General features: G+C 59.3%; 1 protein-coding gene across 1 annotated transcript, besides 1 other annotated feature; it reads right to left on the bottom strand.

Annotated features, from left to right (window-relative positions):
* Positions 1–713: 713 nt before the first annotated feature.
* On the bottom strand, positions 714–18,776 carry CYME_CML142C (similar to vacuolar protein sorting 13; the record flags this gene model as incomplete). The annotated part of the gene is made up of 1 exon (XM_005536727.1): positions 714–18,776. The coding sequence occupies one exon, from the start codon at positions 18,774–18,776 to the stop codon at positions 714–716; it is 18,063 nt and encodes a 6,020-aa protein (XP_005536784.1).
* Positions 18,777–19,649: 873 nt separating this feature from the next.
* Positions 19,650–19,997: part of a sequence feature (possible transcribed region) that runs on past the window's edge.

Here is a 19,997-nt window from a genome sequence, read left to right as displayed (position 1 = left end):
CCGTCGACGATTGGGTCTGCATAGCCGTTCGATGTCTTCGACGCTGCGGATCGATGCTCTTGTCTGCCGCACTCAATTCATGAGCTGATGATTCCAGAAGATGATTTTATACCGGCTTTTGGTGCGGTGGGCGTCCGCCATGTGATCGAGTGTGGCATCGAGAACAATGAAGTGGGACCCATCGACATCACGATGCACGACCCGAAATCGAAGGACGGCGCTGTTCATGTCAGCGATGCTATTCGGCATGCCTCCGGGGAGAGGCTCCAAGCCCAGCAACAGTGGCAACGGCAGCGGTAGCGAACATCCCGTGCCGAGCCCCGCCACTTCAGCGTCATTTCGTCTGCACGTGCACGTTCAGTTTAAGGCAACAATGGATCGAGAGACAGCACAGCATCATTGCATGCGTGTTGCTGCATGCATTCGGGACAGCACAGCATCATCACATGCGTGTTGCTGCATGCATTCGGGACAGCACAGCATCATCACATGCGTGTAGCTGCATGCATTCGGGACAGCACAGCATCATTGCATGCGTGTAGCTGCATGCATTCGGGACAGCACAGCATCATTGCATGCGTGTCTCTACGCAATAATATCAGCGTCCGAGCTTGTTACTTGGTAAACAGCTTTCCTGTTTTTCATGTCATTCGCAATCGCCAATGAAAAAAATTCACACCAGTGATGCGTTTATCGAACATATACAGGATTCCTTACATGGGGTCGGCATCTTCGAGTGCCAGTGGTGCGTCTAAATAGCCGTCCTCAGAGTCACTGTGAACCTCGGCAGCAACGCGGATGGTGCAACCCTCCGGAGCCCGCGCGTTTGCTTCATCTGCTTCTGTTTCTTCTACAGCTGCTGTCGCTTGTAGTGCGCGGTCACACTGTCGCTGGAGGTCTGGCTCACGCTCGCCGACACCCTTTTCGTAATTCAGTGCCGTGCAGTCCGGGGATGCTGCTGTGGTCAACGCCTGTGACGCCGTCAGCGAAAGGCCGGCGGTCGCAGTCCCCTCACGAGCCGATTGGGTATTTGCGAGCTTATCCAACCGGCTAGGGACAGTGGCTGAGGCTCCAGCAGCGCCGCGCCGTCTCAGCCATGATCGGAGGCGCTCTCCGGGGCGCGAGTGGCTGCGCGAACGCGGCCTTGACGCCTCGGGCTCGCGACTTGCAGGCGCGGGCAACACCGGGTCGTCAGACGCGGCCACTCGAGTGGCCATGCTGTGCGACTCGGGCGGCCCCATAATCGTGCTGGGTTCATAGCTCTCGAGGACACTCCTCTCCACATCAATGTCGTCGGAATCAGACGAAGTCGACGACAAGACTGAAGCAGCGTCGTGATGGCTCTGAACCGCCGCCTCCGATGCAACTATTCGGGCATTTTGCAGCCTCTCTCTCCGAGCCGCAGGGCTGCGTTTTCGCCAACGGAGACTCCGTTCCGAGCTCGTTGAAGCACGTCCTGCGGCGTCAGCAGCTGATGAGCTCAGCGCCCCTGACGTCGGCAATGACGCTGTCGAGCGATCCGTTTTCGTTGGCGTCTCCATTGCCTCAAGCACGCACAGCATTTGCAGCGCACTCGCCGCTCGCTGGAATAGCAGCGTCGAGACCATGGGCGGTGGACAGCGCACATGCGCGCGCGGCACCGCACGACGCGAAACGCCAAACTCGAGCGTTATCCAGCGACGCTCATCGTAGATCGCTTGCTGGTCATCGGGATCTGCCAATGCGTACAGGATAATGCCAGAGAGCTTTCGCAGGCCCAGCTGGTCGCGACGCCGCTGCCGCTGCACCTGACGAGCACGCAAATGCTGCTCAGGAACGAGCGCCGTATCTGAGCTTCGAGGCATGTCCGGCGCTACGTCGCTGGAACCGCGCACTGCACCGGGCGCTGCGAACGCTCCAGTGGCAATGGCAGCGGACTCGAACGACGTTGCTGGCAGATGTTGCTCCAGCTGACGTTGCCGCTGCCGCCGCAACGGTGACCGTCTTTTGGGCGGTTGTGCCGCGCGGTAGATCACAAATTTCGCTCGTGATTGCGCATAGATCGTTGGCGGCGCTTCCTGCAGGAAGAATCCTCCATCAAGATACTGCCAAACCAGAACAAAGGTTGTGTCGGACCGGTTCTCAATCACGCATCCCATTGTGTTCGCGACGGGGACTCCAACAACACCAGAAGCGACCCCCGTCCCGCCAGTCGATTCCGCTAATGGAAGCGGCGGCTGGGAGCTGTCCAGCGCGTACCAGGTTGGTGTCTCAATTGGCGGCTGTGCGGAGCATTCGGCTGCAACGCCCCGCTCTGGCCCCGCAACGGAAGCAGTAGCGCACGCTGACACGCGCACCACTGGACTGAGGCTCTCACCATCCGACCTGCCACTGCTCGCGGACAGTCCGTGGGCGTTTTCCGAGCTCATAACGTCGGCAATGCCGGCAGAAATCGAGCCCGGTTCCGGTGCATCTGGCTCTGACTCTACCCGGCCTGAGCGCACCAGTGGCGGTGCCGATGTACTGGCCACCGGCGGCAGCCCGCTCTTAAAATTGGATACATTCGTATTCGCGGCACGAGGCTTTGCCGATCCGCTGGAGTAGAGCGTGCTCCGTTCATGCTGATCAGCTACGGTTGCTATCGATAGAGCGTCCGTAGAAGGACGCGATTCGGTTTCGCGCTTTCCGGCAGCGTCCAGACGGAACGTGCAACCGGGCGACGGTGGCGCCATTGACGCCTGACTCGTCAACAGTCGGCCACGGGCAACCGTACAGAACACTTGCCGCAACATCTGAAGCAATTCATCCCGCTGAGCAATGGACGCGCACTCGATGCGCAGTTGCTGCACCGCTGCACTGCGCTGACTGCGCGCCAGAGCCGCTGTCCGTGGAGTGGCTGGCGTCGCGGCAGCTTTTGTAGCTTTGACGCGTTCCTGGCGTTTTTCGAGCTCTTCGCTGAGCCGCTGAACCCGCTCCATCGCATAACGATTGCGAATGCGCTGCCAAAAACGATGGTATGATGGTGCTGCTGAATGAAGTACCTTGACCACGGCGGGACTCGCGGGCAGGCTCTCGACAACCTGCACCACTTCCGACCAGGGAACCTGCCAGATGGACTGAAATTTGCTCGGACGCTCGGAATGAACCACGAGACCGTAAATGGACTCGGTGGATACGAGCACCACACCGTAACGCGGCCCCAATGGGAGCCGCTCCAGTGCAAAGGCGCGAGTGGCTGCTGCAGTCGAGCTCTGCGGAGGTGCTGCTTCGTAGATCGCTGACGCGCTTACGCGGACCATACCCACGTAGAACTCGAGGTTCGGGTACGGGTCGCTCGCCGATGAGGTCGCTTTGCGCACCAACAGACGCCACAATAGATCGTTGCCTTGTGCATCCTCGAAGCAGTAGGGCACAAGTCGAAGGCCAGGTCCAAAGCAGCGCGGCGGCCGGACCCGTCTCCCGGCCGGCAGACGCTGGTAATGTGGACGAGCACCAAGGCTCGCTGCTGGATGCATGATGAGGTCCAGGAAACCATTCGCAGGGCGGATTACTGCCTGCACGAGAGCGCGGCGAATGCCTCGCGAAACCGAGCCCGCCTGTGCGCCACGGTACGGCTCGCGTACCAGCCCGGTTACCGCGGTTCGCATTTCATAGCCGAAAGAGACGAGTCCTTTGCGCAGACCACCGGCTACAGAACTCGGCGCATCCCGTCGGCGTTCCTCGCGTTTCTGAATATATTGCGAGTCACCGGTCATGGCAGTGAGGCCGCGTGACAACGACGCAGAGACCGCCGACACAGTCCGAAAGAGACCCCGCACCGAGTTGGTGAAGAGGCCCATGTTCGCGCGACTGAGGCGCAGCAACAGGTCGTAACTGGAGGTTGCTTGGCGCGGTGTCTCGAAGATCTCGCTAACTCCCTCTGCTACCGAATCAAGCAAACGCGTCGGATTGCCCAGCAGATCACTGGATGCTAGCAGTTGCAATTGCGACGCCCTGAACTGCAGCAGATAGAATTCCTGGATGAACTCTAGCCAGTGACCCACCGAATCCAGATAATGTTCCAGGAGGAGCGCACGCGCACTGAGCGATGCATCTTCGACGGTTCCCAGTGCTGCAAGTAATGGACGTAGAATGGTGCGGTACCCGCGAACGCTACGATTTCCGCCGCCACCCAGGCGAACGCTCTGCTCCGAGCCTGTGTGCAAGACATGGCCCCCAGCGAGCGCACCTGTTCCAGAGCCAATTCGACGACTCAGCGAGTGCTGCACCGCTGCCGAGGCAGATGCCGAAAACGTGTCACTGGCGTCCCGTCCTCGGTCGAGTGCACGACTGTGCTGTCTGGAACGCTCTGGCGACGCCTGTCGGTTTCCAGCAGGAGCCGTCTCTACGGAGCTTCGCTCAGGTGCCAGTACCAATGCACCATCGCTCGCCGGATGTGACGGGGCCGGTTGTGCGCGCTGCTGCTGCTGCTGCTGCTGCTGCTGCTGCTGCTGCTGCTGCTGCTGCGTTGCGTCTCTCGTGCTTGGAGAGTTTGCGTCAGGGGTATCGAATTCCAGCCCAGCGCCTGTCGTTGCGTTACCGGCGCGGAAGCGTGATCCATGGATTTCGTTCAAGGGCGTCAACTGCACACTCGGCACGGAGCGTGCATATGGAGGGACGTCTTGTTCAGCAGATTGCGATGCGATAGGGCTGATGAAGAAGCTCACACGCAGCGTCAGCGGGTTCACCAACAGGTATTCGAAATAGATCTGACGGCCGGGCTCGGATGCGGACGCTGGCGGCACCGTCGAGATGTCTCTAGTGACAGCGTGCTCGGGCTCGTCGACGTCATTGGCGACAAGCAACTGGAGAAAGGGCCAGGCTGCACGAATGAAACCCTCCTCGAGGCATAATTCGATGGTCTGAAGCGCCACATAACCGAAGCGAACATTCCATACGTCGCCGCTGTAGGGCGCTCCAAGCTCGAAGGATAGATAGAGCGCTGGGTAGAGAGCTTCCTCTGCAGCAGACACGCGGCCACGCGAGAGCGATGGACGCGCGTCTGCTGGTTCCCTAGGCACTGCAGTTCTTGTCCCTGCTGCTGCTGCTGCTGCTGCTGCTGCTGCTGCTGCTGCTGGTCTCGTTGATGCCGCTGCGCTATCGTCCTTCGCGCTGGTTGTCGATTCAGCGGCATGTGAGGGTCTCAGGCGCTGTGGCTGCACACGCAAAACCTTGGGATGTACACAGCTGCTGCGCTGATCATCCAATTCGATGCGTTCGATGCCGACTTCCAGCGCACATCCTTTGTAATCCGTAGTATAGCCGCCACGTAAGCGATGACAGGTCAAATACGCTAATTCGGCCGGTTCCATGGTCAGAAACGACACCCCGATCCGCTCAAGCTCAAAGAAGAAATCCAAGTGCTGGAAGGCATCTGAGTCAACCTCATTCTCTTCGGGCCAACTGGGTCGCACAAAGCCGTAGCGGCGAAACCAACGCAAAGAGCTGCGCCTCTGTTGCCGCATCAGCCAAGGGCGGCGGTGCGACAGCGCGACCGGTACCGGCGCTGTTGCCGCTTGTGCACGTCCAGTCGCTTGGGCCGCTGCGCGTGCTACCAAAAGTGCATCCGCTACGATACCTTGACGAAAGAGATGAAAAATCTCGCGATCATCGTACAGTGTAATGACCTTGGTCGGACCATCCAAGGATATGGCAACCTGCAACGACGGACAGTGCGGCCCAAGGGGTAGGACAGCGACGCATTCCCCGAGTCCATCTAGAGCCAAGGCGAATCGCGTCTCTTCGACTTCCAGTAATAGTCGACGGGACTTGGGAAACGTGAAGGGATTATCCCAGGCGTAGCGTGCTGCGTAACCAGGACGCAGCAGCCAAAAGCGCCGACTCGCGTCCAGTTGACGGTATGCAACAGCGTAGCGGGTGCAGATATTCTGGAGACGCATCGGCGGGTGCTCGGGATCCTCGGGATCCAAAATCACCATCCAAACACCGTCAGGACTGGGTTGCAAACTCAGCTTCGCGATGTACTGGTGCAGCGTATCGGGACGGTACAGTTTCAGTGCGTAATGCCCTGTCATGCCGATGGGAATCCCGCAGCTCCATAGCCACGGCGAGGGTGCTCGTCCAGATGCCGCTGCTGGCGAGTCGGCATCCTCAGGGACGCGCGCTGCTGCTGGAGAATGGCGACGTCGACGCTGCTGCTGCTGCTGCTGCTGTGAACAGGTTGCTGCGTCGGCAGCGGCAGATGCGCTCGGCGTGTGCGCCTTCACGCGCGCGCTTGTCCGCTGGAGCAGGCCGCCAGCTGCGTCACCAGCGCTGACTCGCGTGCCAGCCTTCGCCACTGCAGGCAGCGCATCGCCAGCGGGTCGGATGCGTAATACGCCATGCCGCTCCATATCCGCCAGTTCCCAGTGTAGTGCGGCACTTGCACCAGGATCTAGCGAGTGTACCTGGCCAACGGTGGCGGACGGGCGACCTTCCAGAAGCGTCTCTACGTGCAAATGCTGCAGCGTCTGGACGTATTCAAAGGGAAGTGGCGTGCGATTCACAATCCGCGCCACATTATGAATGCTCAGAACAAGGCTGTTCCCAAAAGGATCACTCACCGGGCGGCTACTCAGGACGAGAACTCGTTCCGGCAGGTTCAGCACCTGTACCTGATCCAGGTCTCGAACGAAGATCGGATCTGACCAAGTTCCCAGCTGCTGCTCAATGACGGCAAGACGAAAGCTCTGCACAGCGAGCGGAAGATACGGCTCCGGCACCTGGCCTTCGATCCAGGCATTGAGGAGGATGAAGCGCTCGTCCGGGGCGCACGCTGCCGCTGTGGATTCGCTGTCGATGCTCGCCTTGGCGGACATGATCGAGTCGGCGCCAGAACTGCGCTCCCGGGCGTGCTGACGCAGGGCGCTTGCTTTTCGCCGCTGAGTGAGACCTCTAGTGGGCAGACGATCCCCGACAAACCCCGGATCAATGCAGAGCGCACAGTCAGAGCGATTTTGTAACCAGCAGCTCGCGGAGAGCTGGAGGCGCTGGCTCGCCACCGGCACCGTAACCGCATGCGGATCCAGAGCTGGTGTCTCCCAGGTACCCTCGAACGTTAGCATGGTCCAGTCGAACACGCGCGGGCAGAGAAAAGAGCCCTCGCAGGGCCATTTCGGTGGCAAACGTATAGGCTCCGACCAGATGCATTCAGCGTCGACTCGCTCCGAGTCCGTGGAATAGCGTGAGTCCGCTGTCTCGTCCGGAGCGTCGTCGCATTCTCGGGAAATGGGCGCATTCCGCTGTACGGCCAAATCAGATGCCAAGGCACTATTCGTGTTGATGAGATGCACCAGAGCTACCGAGAAAAATAGTCCGTTCAGACTACGGGTTATATGGACGGCAGCGGACTGACCGGCCGCGAGTATCCCGCTCGTCCACAGTGGTGTACTGCTTCCAGCACGATGCAGCCGAATCACGACCGCTATTGGCAACAGATTGGCAAGCACCAGCGGCGCTCGAAAGCACAAATCCACCCAGTCGTGCTGCATTGGCGAGAAGCGTGCATACGAGCTGATACGGGGAATCAAGTCCACATGAAACGGCAGTGAACCGAGCCGCGCGCCCTGTAACGTCAACAAACTCGAGCGTTGCTGCGCCATGAGCACTTCCGCCGCACCTCCAGCGGTCGAAGCTGAGGCAGCGGCACCGACGGTACGCATGCGCTTGCGTCGCTGGTAGGACTCGGCAACCAGCATCCGGAGCGTGCTCACGTCTGGCAACGGTGCCGACCAGGTCGCTTCCGAGTCACCAAAGGAACTTGTGATGGAGGTATCGAGCGACTGATCAGCTGACAGGTGGCCACTGGTCTCGATTCTGGGGTCGTCAGCTGCCCCCTGGGAAGCGCTCGACTGCGTCGCGGGTACCGGCAAGCACCACCGGCGACACCAGGGCCGCACCTGCAGCCGATCCAGGCGCGCCAGCAGCGGTGGTGACCACGACTCGCCGGGTGCCAAAAGCGCCACCCGTGGACTATCCGCAACTGCTCCCGGATGCAGGCTCCGCGACCAATCGATAAGCGCTGCCGCTGGCGTGGCCATTTCGTAGCGAATCTGTAGCGGGACCTGAAGCTGGTTCGTGAAACGAAGCAGGGAACGTGCCACCCCCGTGATGGCTCCATTCAGGACACCAAGTTCCCATATCAGGGTACATGAGCGCAAGCACTCTGCGGAGGCAGCGGTCAACTCGAGGCCCGATGCACTCGTGTCCGGTTCCAGCGTGTAGGTCTGTGTGCCGAAATGACAAGTGTTCACGCGAACCGGATGAAAGCCAGCGATCCGCAGTACACAATCCGCAAGACCCGCAGCAAGCGGTCGAAATAGGCCAGTGCCCATCGGCTCGGGAGCGGCGTTCCGGTTCACGCGCATGTCGGGGGAACGCTTTCGTGTTGCGCGTGCTCCGTCGCCCGAAGCGGTGCTCTTTGCTAGTTCGTCAGAGCTGGCGCTGCCGGGAAACAAAACGTTCTTTGCTGCGGAAGCGCGCAATGTATCGAGCATTTTTGTCAAATGCGAGCGCCAGGCCTGGAAGTGCTCCGACGACTCGAGATTCGTATCCGTGTAGAGATCGGTGAGCCGCACCTCGACAGCCATAGAGCTCAGTGCAAGCTTACGTGTTCGCAACGCTTTCGATTCTATCAGCAAAGGTAGACCGGTACAGTTGTGAATCACCAGGGCTGCCAACGTTGGACGCGGGTGACGACGCACACCAGGTCCGGCATTCGGCTGCTGCCTGGTCTCCGGCAGCCAGACGCTGTGAGATGAGGATTCGGCAGCCGCTTCCGTTCTGTCAGGGGCATCGCCGTTGTCGCGTGATGTTTTGTTTCTTCCGGATGCTGCAGCGTATTCACCGGCTTCCTGTACATCGATTTTCCTTGGCGCTGCTGCTGACGTTGTTGTTGTTGTTGCTGCTGCTGCTGCTATTCCAACGTCTTCAGGTGCTTCCTGATGATCCATCTCGCTGGATACGCACCTTGTCACCAGCGCTGCTTCGGATACTGGTAGCAGTGCCATCGATGGCGAGTGCACCGTGCTGGTTGGCGTCTCGGGACCTGCTTTCGGTTGCGTCGCCAATGCACGCCAGTCGTGTACGATCTGTTCCACTGCCTTTGCCAGTCTATCGAGCGCCGGTAGAAAGGCCTCACTGATATTCATCTCGAGGGCGTCAGCGACAACCAGATGCCATAGTCGATGTCGAGGACGCAGACCGGCACTTGGTGCAGCAGTGCCGGTGTCCGCGCTGGCACCTGTCGAGCGCACTGCAGCGCCGAGCTCTGACACTTCCCCGGTGAGCGGCAGCTCCTGCTCATTCCATTGCAGACAGCCAGCACAGTGTTCCACGAGAGGCTCCCACGCTCCCAAATAGTCATTGAAGATATCGATACAGAGAGCGCCTTGTGCATCGCTAACTGCCGGCTCCCGACTCTGTACCGAGAATGCGCCATAGAGCACGACCGTGGGTAGGTAGCTGACCATAGGCGACTCGCTTGCGTTGACCTCATTCGCTATCACTGCCTGATACCAGGAGCGGCCCCCGGGCCTCATCGATGCACTCGGTGGCTGGCTCCAAGCGTCCTCGTGTAGCAGCATACAAACCAGGGTATCAACCTGAATGGTAATCCGCAGCGAACGCACTCTGGTTGCTGGTGCTGATGTTGATGATGAAGTAGCACCAGCAGCGGCACGAGGCGTGCTCGACGCCTGCGCTGCCTCGCCAAGCCGTTCGGCAGACGAGCGGGCCTCGATCCGCGTCTTTGTCTTCGTCGTCGACGAAGACTTGTCAGTGGTGTTGCTTGTATGCTTGGTAGCCGATTCAGGGTGTATTGCTGAAGTCGCACCAGTGGTGGTCGTTGTTGTTGTTGTTGTTGTTGCTGTTGCTGCTGCTGCAGGCATCGCGCCGCTTATCGTCTCCAGTCGTCGGTGCATGCGTCCAGCACGACGTCGCCAAGTCGCTTGCAAGGTGCTAGCAGCATCCGTGCCGCTGGGTGCTTCGGCGGAACGCAGTGCGGCCTCGATCACCTCTGGGGATATGGTAGGCAATGAACGCGTCCGTCCACTGACCCAGCGATGCCATGCAGATGCCGTTTCGAGATTCGTCGCCTCTGGCAACGTCGAAGCTGGCACCTTGGAGGGATTCTCGGTTGCTTCTGTGGATCGCCTGCTCGTACCAGGTGTCGATCCATGTTCGTCGTCGTCGTCGTCGTCGTCGTCGTTGCGCCCTGGATGCCGGCCAGTGCCAGAAGCAGCAACATTCAGCGCAGTCAGCGGCTGCGATGCGGCCTCATTTCCAACCGCAGGACCTGGTGTCGACTCCAGCGCTAGTGCCGACAATACCCGGCCCTCCGTATGCGACATACTAGACGCGAGTCGAGTTTGAAGTGGCGTCGCATGCTCGATAGCCCCTGGCTCGACAGCAGCGTGAGCGCTCCCTGTTCTCGGAGGGCGCGCCCCTGCAGCCCCGGCCGCTTCATCGTGCCAGAGAAGGCGTTCCCAGTCGGTAACCTCGTGCGGGTGCTGGCGATATGCCTCCACAATCTGGGCAATCAGCACGAGATCCTGTTGACTGAAGCGCATCAGCAACATCGCCGCCGAGAGGTCGAACTGGGGTGGAATTTCCGGATCACCCGTATCGATGTACATCATCCGAATGGCGCACGGGTAGACGAGCTCCACTGAGGGCGCAAGCGTTCCGCCACCAACACCAGTACCAGTTTCGGCACCGACAGCGTCCGGCACTGCACTTGTATTGCTGTTGGCACTGGTACTGGTGAGTGTAGCAGCCTGCAGCACGCAACCGTCCGCGTTCGTCTCCGAGTCTGAAGCGCCTGGAGTCGATGTCGTGCGGACACCAGAGACGAGGCGGTTGTCGTGTGGCGGAATTCGGCTTTGACACGGGTCGTATCGCTTCATGCAGAGTCGAAAGTGATCCAGAAACATTTCGTAATGAAACTGCGAGGGATTCGTTTGCCAGGTGCAGGTCAACATCACATCACCTTGTGCTTCCATGACATCCTGTTCTTGACTGGTAAGTGCCGCCAGTGTTGCCGGAAACACGACGCTACAGTCCGAACAGGTGACGACGGCCTGGGTTCGTTCGACTCGCCGACGACAAGACGCAAGTGTCGGCACTGGGCTGCTCATCGCTTCGAATTTCCCGAAGGGTGTCGCCAGGAACGAAAGCGATCGCAATACCTGCGCAACCGGTAGCATCTCGAGGTATCGTAGATCCATGGCGATATGTGTGAGCTGGTCACCCCTCTGGTCTGGTGCCTGGCGTCGATAGCGCAGGAGCAGTCGCGAACAGCGCGCACGCGCCTCCTCGCTCATGTCGGGTACCGGGGATAGCGAACTCTGCCTGGCGCTCTGGCGGTGCTTGTCGCTCGTTCTGGATGCTTCGATCAAACCGGGTGCATCACGTACCAAAGGCCACAACGGGGAAACAGCCTTCATCAAAGATCGCGCGTCTTCGATGCGTAGCGACGTTGCGGAGAAAAACGTCGCATAGGCGCCAGAGCCCCACAGATCGGCACTGAGGTGCACCTCATTCAGCTGGAACCACACCAGACGCGTCGATTCGTCACTCGGGTTATCGCCGTGACTGCAGAATCCCTGCCAACAAGGGAGGAAAACCTCCAAACGATACAGCAACGGATCGAGAAGCTCGGCGGCGTTTGTCCAGGTGCTCTCAAATGCGTTGCCATTCGATGTTGTGGAATGCGGTAGCTGCGACGCAGGCGACGACGATAATGAGGGCTCACCGCGTTCGGCTGTGCCTGATGGAACAAAACCCGCTCCTGCTGGATTCCGCATGCCCCATTCCTGACAGGGAACGTCGCTGTTCAGGTTATTCCAGACGATGTACCAAAACGGGCCATAGTCTGCTTCGCAGATACAAGTTTCCACATCGCCTGTGCACTGGAGTGCGAAGCGCGAACAGCCCGTGTCCTCGTCTTCCGTGATCCACAGCCGGCAGTGCTCCACCGATCCGATCTGGTGCAGGTCTCCGCCCAGGTGCACGGTGACCAGTTCCAGGTCCGTGAAGGACTCCAGGTGCCACGGAACGCTGTCATCGTCGTTGTCGTCGTCGTTGTCGATATTGTCGGATGCTACCAAAGCGCCCGCGTCAGCGCCGCGTTGATTCGGCTCCTGCTGCGCTAGCGGCTGTTGTACAGTGTCGACCAACATAGACGACGACGACGACGACGACGAGTGCACAAGCGGTTGCTCAACCTCGACGACGCCAGCTGAACAAGTAGCCTCGGTCGCAGCTGGTGCTCGGTTCCCTTGCGTCTCTTTCGGACAAGTGCGTCGGCGGAAGGTCAACGTACCACCGCAGCGGAGATGAAGGGCATTCGCTTCGTCAGCGCTGCACGCAAGACCTGCAGGAAAGCGCAACAGTGGTCGATGGAGGCGAACCTCAATGATCGAGGGCATGCTCGGTGGCCCGTCCGGTACAAAAGATTGCAGAAAAGCATCCACTTCGGGGATGAGTCGCTTCCAATAGCCGTGGAGATAGACACCGTCCAACTTACCCAAATGGACTAATGCCGTCCGAGCACCGGTCTGCTGGACAAAGCGCCAAGACAAGGAAGGTACCAGGTGCTCCGTCTCCATGAACTGATGCTCCAAGTCAGCGGCAATTGTGAGCATGCCGGTGCTCGTTGCAGGTGCATTGCCCTGGTGTAGGTCAGTCTGCTCCAGGCGATGCACAGATTCGGCCTCGGCATCTGTCGCGCTGCAGGGCGAAGGTGCCGTCGCGAAAGCAGCTGCAGAACCGGGTTCGGCGTCACGAGCCGGCATACTGCGCGCTCTAGTCCATAGAGCGGTGGAGTCCCGGTCAGCTGGCGAATTCGGGATTTTCAAGTCGCGACTTGCCCCAGCAGCTGCAGCTTCCGGAGCATTTGGATGTGGTGGCGTTCCCGCTGCGTCCTCGGGATCATCATCGCACGGGAGAGGCGCGTTCGCCAGCCACAGCTCCTGTGCTTGCCAGCGATCATCCCAAGATGAATCGGATGATGCCTTGGGCTGAAAACGCCCCAGAACAAGTGTCTGGTTCGCATCTTTGCCCATATAAATAAGGTCTGCGCCCTGTAGACAACCGGCTACGCGCACAAGTGCCGGCATTGAAGGAGCTAGCGCAAGGTTCATTTGCATTCGCGTGAAGCCACGAGCCTCGAGTCGCACGACCGGAGCCTCTTGTTTGCTTCCGTGAACACGCACCATATCTGTGACGTCACAACGTATCTGGATAAAGCGAAAGAGAGAGGAACCCGCAACGTCCGTGTCTTGATATTCTCCATCTTCTACTTCATCTTCTCTTGGGATGGTGTCGGCATACGCGCCCGGTGTCGTCGATGAACTACCGATCGAGGCAGCCGCTCCGCTGCTGGCACCACGAGCGGCCATCGACACCTTCTGTGGACTGGAATAAAGTTCACGAGTAGCACCTAGAGCTGCAACCGATGCACTTGTCAGTGACGCCTCGGATCCATGCATCGGCTGACGCTCCAGTTGGCGACGCGGAGCGCGCTTGTTCGCCAACACCTGCCCAGACGCTGATCGTTGCAGGTCTTGCTGCTGCTGCTGCTGCTGCTGCTGACTCCAGTTTGCTTCCGTTGGGAAAGCTTCCACGGTATCCGAACGCTCCAGTCCGCAACGACGCCGGAAAGCACCCGCGAGGCGATACCCATCTTCGCCGTTCATATTGGTTGCAAGCGTCCGCAGCTGGATGCCGACCTCCAAGACTCCCGATCCGGGATGCTCACGCGAGTCTCGCCATGCGCCTGAACAGTGCATGCCCTCGAGCCGCAAATAACCGCTCCGAACTGGACCCAGGAAGCACAATCCTGCAGTGTCGAGTTCCCAATACACATGAAGCTTGTGGTCGCTCTCACGGACCCTGGCTACCCGGTTCAGTGCACCGGTATGCTGGCCACTGAGCCAGGTCGACTCGGGAATGGCAACGTCCAAGTCAGCTCGAAGCCGCACCGGTTCCAGAATACACTCATACGCGGATATCGTCGTCGCTTGGTTGTCCAAAAGATGCAGGTACACTTTGCCCCGAGCGAGCTGCGCATTTATATGCGTCCGGCGACGTCTCCGTTGCGTGCCGCTGAGCGCGTTCAACGAGAGCCCAGTCCGTTGTGCTGAAGCGCGCCATCCTCGGCTGTGAATGGAACGGGACGTCTGCGACTCGGCCTGCTTCTCCGGATGCTCAGCAGCGTGCCGGGCTGCAGTGCTCGTGGGCGTTTGCGAGATCGTTGTCATGGCGCATCCACTTGTGGATACTGACTGAGCGCAACGTAGCGACAGAGCAGTGGTCTCGAGTGCCTCCAGAGCGGCTGGTGTCAAGTGAATCTGCCACGTTTCCAGCACCAGGAAGCAGGTATCGACAATGCCACCGTCGACGTCGGTACCGGATCGACCGGAGACTCTCCAAGACGACGGTGACGACGAAAACATCGGCAGTGAAAACGAGCCGAACGGGTGAGTCGTGCGCGTTGCCGCGGTGTGCGCACCTCGGTTAAGCCAACTGACTGCGACGCGAGTCAGCGTCAACAGCGACTGGTCTGGATGCTGGTGTCGATGTTGCAACAGAAGCGCTTCGAAAACGCAACGCCATTCTTGCCGCCGCGATCCCAGTCCAGTCGCTGCAGAGGACAGTGCTGCTTCCTGGCAATTCAGTGGTGCTGCAGAGCTATTTTCCATGGACTTTGCCGCAATCTTCGATGTAGCTTGTGCCGATGCACCGCTCTCAAGCGTCACGCTCTCGATGCTGAGGCGCAGCAGTGGTTTCTCCGGCAGCGCCGCCCGCGGTTTCGCTTCCCAAACCGAGAGCGATGGCCTCTCTATCCGGCAGGTAACGTCAATCCAAGGCTTCATTTCCACATGAGGCTGCACTCGACTTGCACGCCTGCACCTAAAACGACGTCTGGACGTCTCCTCGAGCGACACCAAGGACCTGCCCAAAAGTCGCCAACGTTGTATCCATTCGACGAGCGGTGCCTGTCCATAGAGACGGAGTTCTGGGGCTTGGAGCACCACCTGGAACAACCAGCTACTTTTTGGAGTCAACATCGCGGACTCGGCCCAGCCGCCTGCGACACGTAGGTCGGGCTCCTCGAGCAGCTCCGCTGCGAAGATACCCCGTGAGACCTGCAAAGCGCGTTTCCAAGACTCGTTAGTTGTTGGCGTTGCATCGTTTGGTGTCTCGGCAGAAGACGACGACGACGACGAAGAGCTGAAGTTTTCACCTCCGTCCTGTACAGATGAGCCACCAAGAACCCCTGACTCTCGAAATGCGTCCAGAGGCGGCAACCGGCGTCGTTGCATCCGCACCTGCAGAACCGGTCCAGCGTCGGTGCGAGCAGTGCTTAACGCTTCCGCTTCCGCTGCTGCAGAAGATGCTGTTTCAGCTTCGGGCTCTGGACCTAGTGAGCCTACTGGTGCTGCACTTGTTGTCGCTGCCGCTTTGACTCCTCTTGGAGCAGGTTCTACCGCCGCATGTGATCGATTCGAATACAAACTCTCCAGCGTGCTGCAAGTCGATTGCTGCCATTGAAGCAGCACCCAGCGCTCCTTGCCCTGGATAAAGTCCAGGTGACAGGTTTGCAGTCTAAGATTGCCGGTATCCGGTGCCCGGAAGGTGCCCTCCAGGCCCTGTGCTGTCAAAATGAGGCCTGTTCCGTTCGCAGCGGCCTCCCAGAGCTCGCCCTGAAACATTTCTAGACGAATGGTTAGCTCCCAAAGGCGACCAGTCGTCGATGCCGTTTCCGTTGCGGACGGCTCGGCGCCCTCCTCTGCAGTCGCCGGTGGCAACGAGTACTCGTTTGACGCGCGTCGAGCTGCTGCTAAAGCCCCTGGCATGTCGCTCCGGTCCGTGCACATCCCATGCGAACCGCTCAACGGCCACATTGCCGTGCTGCACGCAAACGTCAAAACGTCCGCACTCGTCACTGGCGGGTAGTCGTATCCACAGAGCTCCGCCCAGCGCGCAACATGCCACGGACTCACAGACGGCATCCAGAGCGTCGAGGTGCTTCGATTCACAGCCACCATGCCGACACACGCCCGCGTAGCAACATCGCTGGGCAGCGCGCCTGTAGCCTTTGCTGCCGTCGCCGAGGAAAAGTGCGCTGTGCAATCCGCATTCCCTCCCGAACGATGCTCTGCATCAGTGCTGGCCTCGACATCGGAGATTCTCGAATGGATTGTATCGCGGACGACCGTCCCTGAAGCCGGTGGACGTGCAGTCGAAGCCCAGGCTAAGCGCAGACGCTTCATCAGCCGAAGCGGCCAGCGAGACGATTCATCGGGCCGATCACTAGCCGCGCTTCTGGGATGAACCCCAGCTGCACCATCGCTCCCAGAGCCGGCCACCGTTGAAAGGCCTGCTGGTGCGGCGGCGGCGGCGGCGGCGGCGGCGGCGGCGGCGTTGCGCGTGCCTTGTGCGCGCGCATCCGCAGCAGCGATCGCAGCTGGTACGTGATGCAGCGCGTCGCCCAGCATGCGTGTCGAGTCAACGGGACACGTCACCTGGGTGAGCGCCTCTCCGCGGCGATCACGCATCGGGTGCGTGCTCGTATCGGGGGGCGCTCCCGGATACGCCGCCGCCGCCGGGGCGGTGCTCGCAGGCCATGCGCTGCGCAGTCGCCATAGCACCTGCAGATCAGCCAGATGGCGGTAAAATAGAATCGTTTCGAGATTGAGTTTGTGCTCGAGGAGCGTCAACAGCTCCGGGTTGGTCTCTTTGCGCTCGATGTGTGCCCATAGTGGATCTGAAGGACTCAGAAGGCGATTCAGGAGCGACTGATACCGAGTGGTGACGTACTGTTCGCGTTCTTTTCTTCGTCGACGGACGATTTCGGGCCTTCTCATCTTAGATGATCGCTGACGGAGCCAAAAACCGGGTCGAATTGCTTCGAGGGTATCGTACCAGCGAGTACGAGGGCTCGATGCTCCTCGGGATCTGTTCAGGGGGGCGCAGCGAGTCCACCGGTGGATCACTTGGCTAAGCTGCTCAAGGAGCTCGCGCTCCAGATGCCACTTGACGGCGGAAATGTGGATGTTCAGCTGCGATACCGATCTGGGATCGCTATTGGTGAGCGAGAGCAACCCGCCAGTGAGACGCAAGTGCATGGTTATCTCCAGGGGCGCCAGAACCAGCGACAGCATTGCAGACGCTTCCGCCGATTGCGACTGCGTCCGAACCTGTTCGAAGAGGCCCCAGACGTCAGAGAGTTGCGATGACGTCGGCGGTTCGTGACTCAAGAGCGGCCGATTCAGCTCGTTCAGACCACACGCAGCCAACAGCATAAGACCAGAAAATGCAACGCGTTTCGCGAGAACGTCCGAGTCTACGGTCGACGTGTCTGGGGCTCCCGACGCATCTACGATCGGAGCTATTTCGAATGCTTTGAGGTACAGGTGCAGTGCGATGATATGTTCTTGGGACTGGTGCGGGTGCACCGCCTGGGCGCCGGCAGCTGCTCGGCAACTTGCCGGTGTTGTTCGCGCATCCTGAGCGACAGCTGAGAACGCGTCCAAGAAGTCGTCTGGACGAGCGTCCGGCTCCGGAGGTACCGCGTAAGACAGGTTCCGCGCTACAGGATGCAAGGCATCGCACCGTCCCTGTTCAGTGCTAGAACTGTGCGCTTCGGGAGTCACCGCTCTCGTCGTAGCGTCTGGCGAGTATTCTACATCGAGAAGCGCGCTGGCAAGCTCCAGCAGCTCGTCGCTACGCTGGTCTGGTCTTCGCGCGGCACCACGGACGCTCTTGCCGTCTGTTCTGTCAACATGGATGTTTTCAGAGCGTTGTCCGCCTATTGGCGTGCTTCCCGCCTTGGCTTCGATATCCAGGACGTTCGTGAACGAGTCTTCCGATGCCTCATGGGTAATTTCTGGTGCACATTCGTTACACTGTACGGAAAATGGTGCGTCCGTCTCTGCGGCAGCGTTCGATTGTTTCGACTCTGGTGCTGGTGCGTTCACCCCCCGAGTCCCTGCATCCACCTCTCTGGGTTCCAGCACCGTTCCCAATCGTGAACGCGCTGGGTCCTCGCTGGCCGCTGCCGCAGAGGCACCGCTGCCGTTCGTGCAGCGGTTGTCGGCGTCACCGGTTGCAGAACGCTGCACGCCTCGCGAGGTGCACGAGCCGCTCTCAGACGCGTCCATACCGAAAATAACCCATATATTCCCAACTTGCACCTGCATGTTTGCAACGACTTGACGAAGGAGTCTTTTCCGCCAACCGGAGATGTTGGTGTTATTCGATTTCGGATCAACCGCGAGCGCTCGCGCAGCCGAGGCTAACCTAGCGGCTATTTCGTTCTCAGCCTCTGAAGCTGCCTCGCGCAATACCATGAGCCAAGCTCGGAGCTGCGCTTCCCGCAAGGATGCGTCTGTTGCTAGCTCTGCCAACTGCATCCGTTGGCTCCGAGTAGCTGCTTCGGTCGAGCAGGAATCCGGCGGTAGCGCCGCAAGCTGAACGCACACGTCTTCAATTTGAATGCGCAGGGGTTGCGACCAACTCAGGGTTTTCCAAGGCACTTCAACGCATACTCGACCAATATAACCAGAACGGACATGGAAGGGAGCGCTCCCACAAGCCCGTTCGAAGAGCACCTGTACAGCTTCAGGTACCAGCTGGAGCTCGTGAAGCTCCAGCTGACCGGACCATATACCCACAGAGATTTGGCGTTCATCGATCTTTACATACTGACCCAGCGTTCCAGATAGAAGCTCGGCTACAAAGTGAGCCAGCATCAAACGTTATAACCCGGTGGTATGCCTCACCTCTGAGCCAACACACCTCAATCGTCGCGTTCGTGTATGCCGTATCTGGTTACGAGTGGCGATCGCCGGTGGCGCGCGCCGCCCAGAACAGCGCGCATCGTTGGCATCGCCGAGGCGGCGCTGCGCGCGTCAGTATCGTTCGTACGCATCGACCGTTGGCGGAAGCGCGACAATGCAGCTCAGTGTTCACGAATGCCAGTATTCGTGGTACATTCTGGGGTGCATGATCACAGGAAACGTTCTGCTGAGCGCAAGCGGCAGTCTCTTGGTATTTCGGGGAGCATGTCGGAGTCATGGAACCTTGTAGGTAGGGTACAACATGATGGACGCTCTGCCGAATGCCAGTCTTCATGGTACATTCTGGGATGCATGATCACAGGAAACGTTCTGGTGAGCGATATAAACATCTCACTGCTACAGCGAACTCACACAGCGTCTTTCAGAACATGCATTAATGTTCAACAGTTTCGAAGATTAGAACTTGCAGGCGGGCGTGGATGCGTTTTCATTCGTGATGGCGGTGGAGTTGGCGCTTTGACGGGGTATCGCGAAGCTGCTCCATCTGGGTGCGCTATTTGCAAGGGGTGTCGCAGACGGCGTGTTTGTGGATCGAGCTCGGAGCAGGTCGACCAGTCTAGACTATCTGGTACGAACTAGCGCTCGAACAGGAATTGTGGTGCACGCTTTGGTTACATACAGCGTTGATGGATCATGATGGAATCCGGCACAATGTACGGGCCGAATAGCATCCAACTTGGGAACATATTATGGACGTGGACGATCACAGAGCGTTCGGTGCTGCTGCTGATGTGCTGCGACGCTGGGACCTAAGCACCCATCGATTCCGGTTCCGCTTGTCGTAGAAAAAAACAAGCGGCGAACTTTATTTTGAAGATACGGAAATATGGATGCTTCAGGCTCGCTGCAGCAGCGAGCGTCGATTCCTCATAATCCAAAAGGACGTGCGGTTTCCGCTCATGAGCCGGTGAGCAGAGAATTCGGCAGACTGACTGCGTTTGGGTCGCTTGTTGCGAGCCCGAGAGATACCCAGCCTGAAACGCAAAATCCACATGACGTAGTATTCGTGGCTAAGGTGGTCCGGAAATACACCAAGGGTTTACTTGGCAGGGCAAGCATCGCGCTTCGTTCCAGGCGAGTAAAAGCGCGCTTGCACAGCCAGGCTCACCCGGA

Source organism: Cyanidioschyzon merolae, chromosome 12 (genome assembly GCF_000091205.1).
Source record: "Cyanidioschyzon merolae strain 10D DNA, chromosome 12, complete genome".
NCBI classification, from domain to species: domain Eukaryota; phylum Rhodophyta; class Bangiophyceae; order Cyanidiales; family Cyanidiaceae; genus Cyanidioschyzon; species Cyanidioschyzon merolae.
Note: the sequence above shows the minus strand (reverse complement) of the source record. Positions and strands in the feature narration are given on the sequence as shown.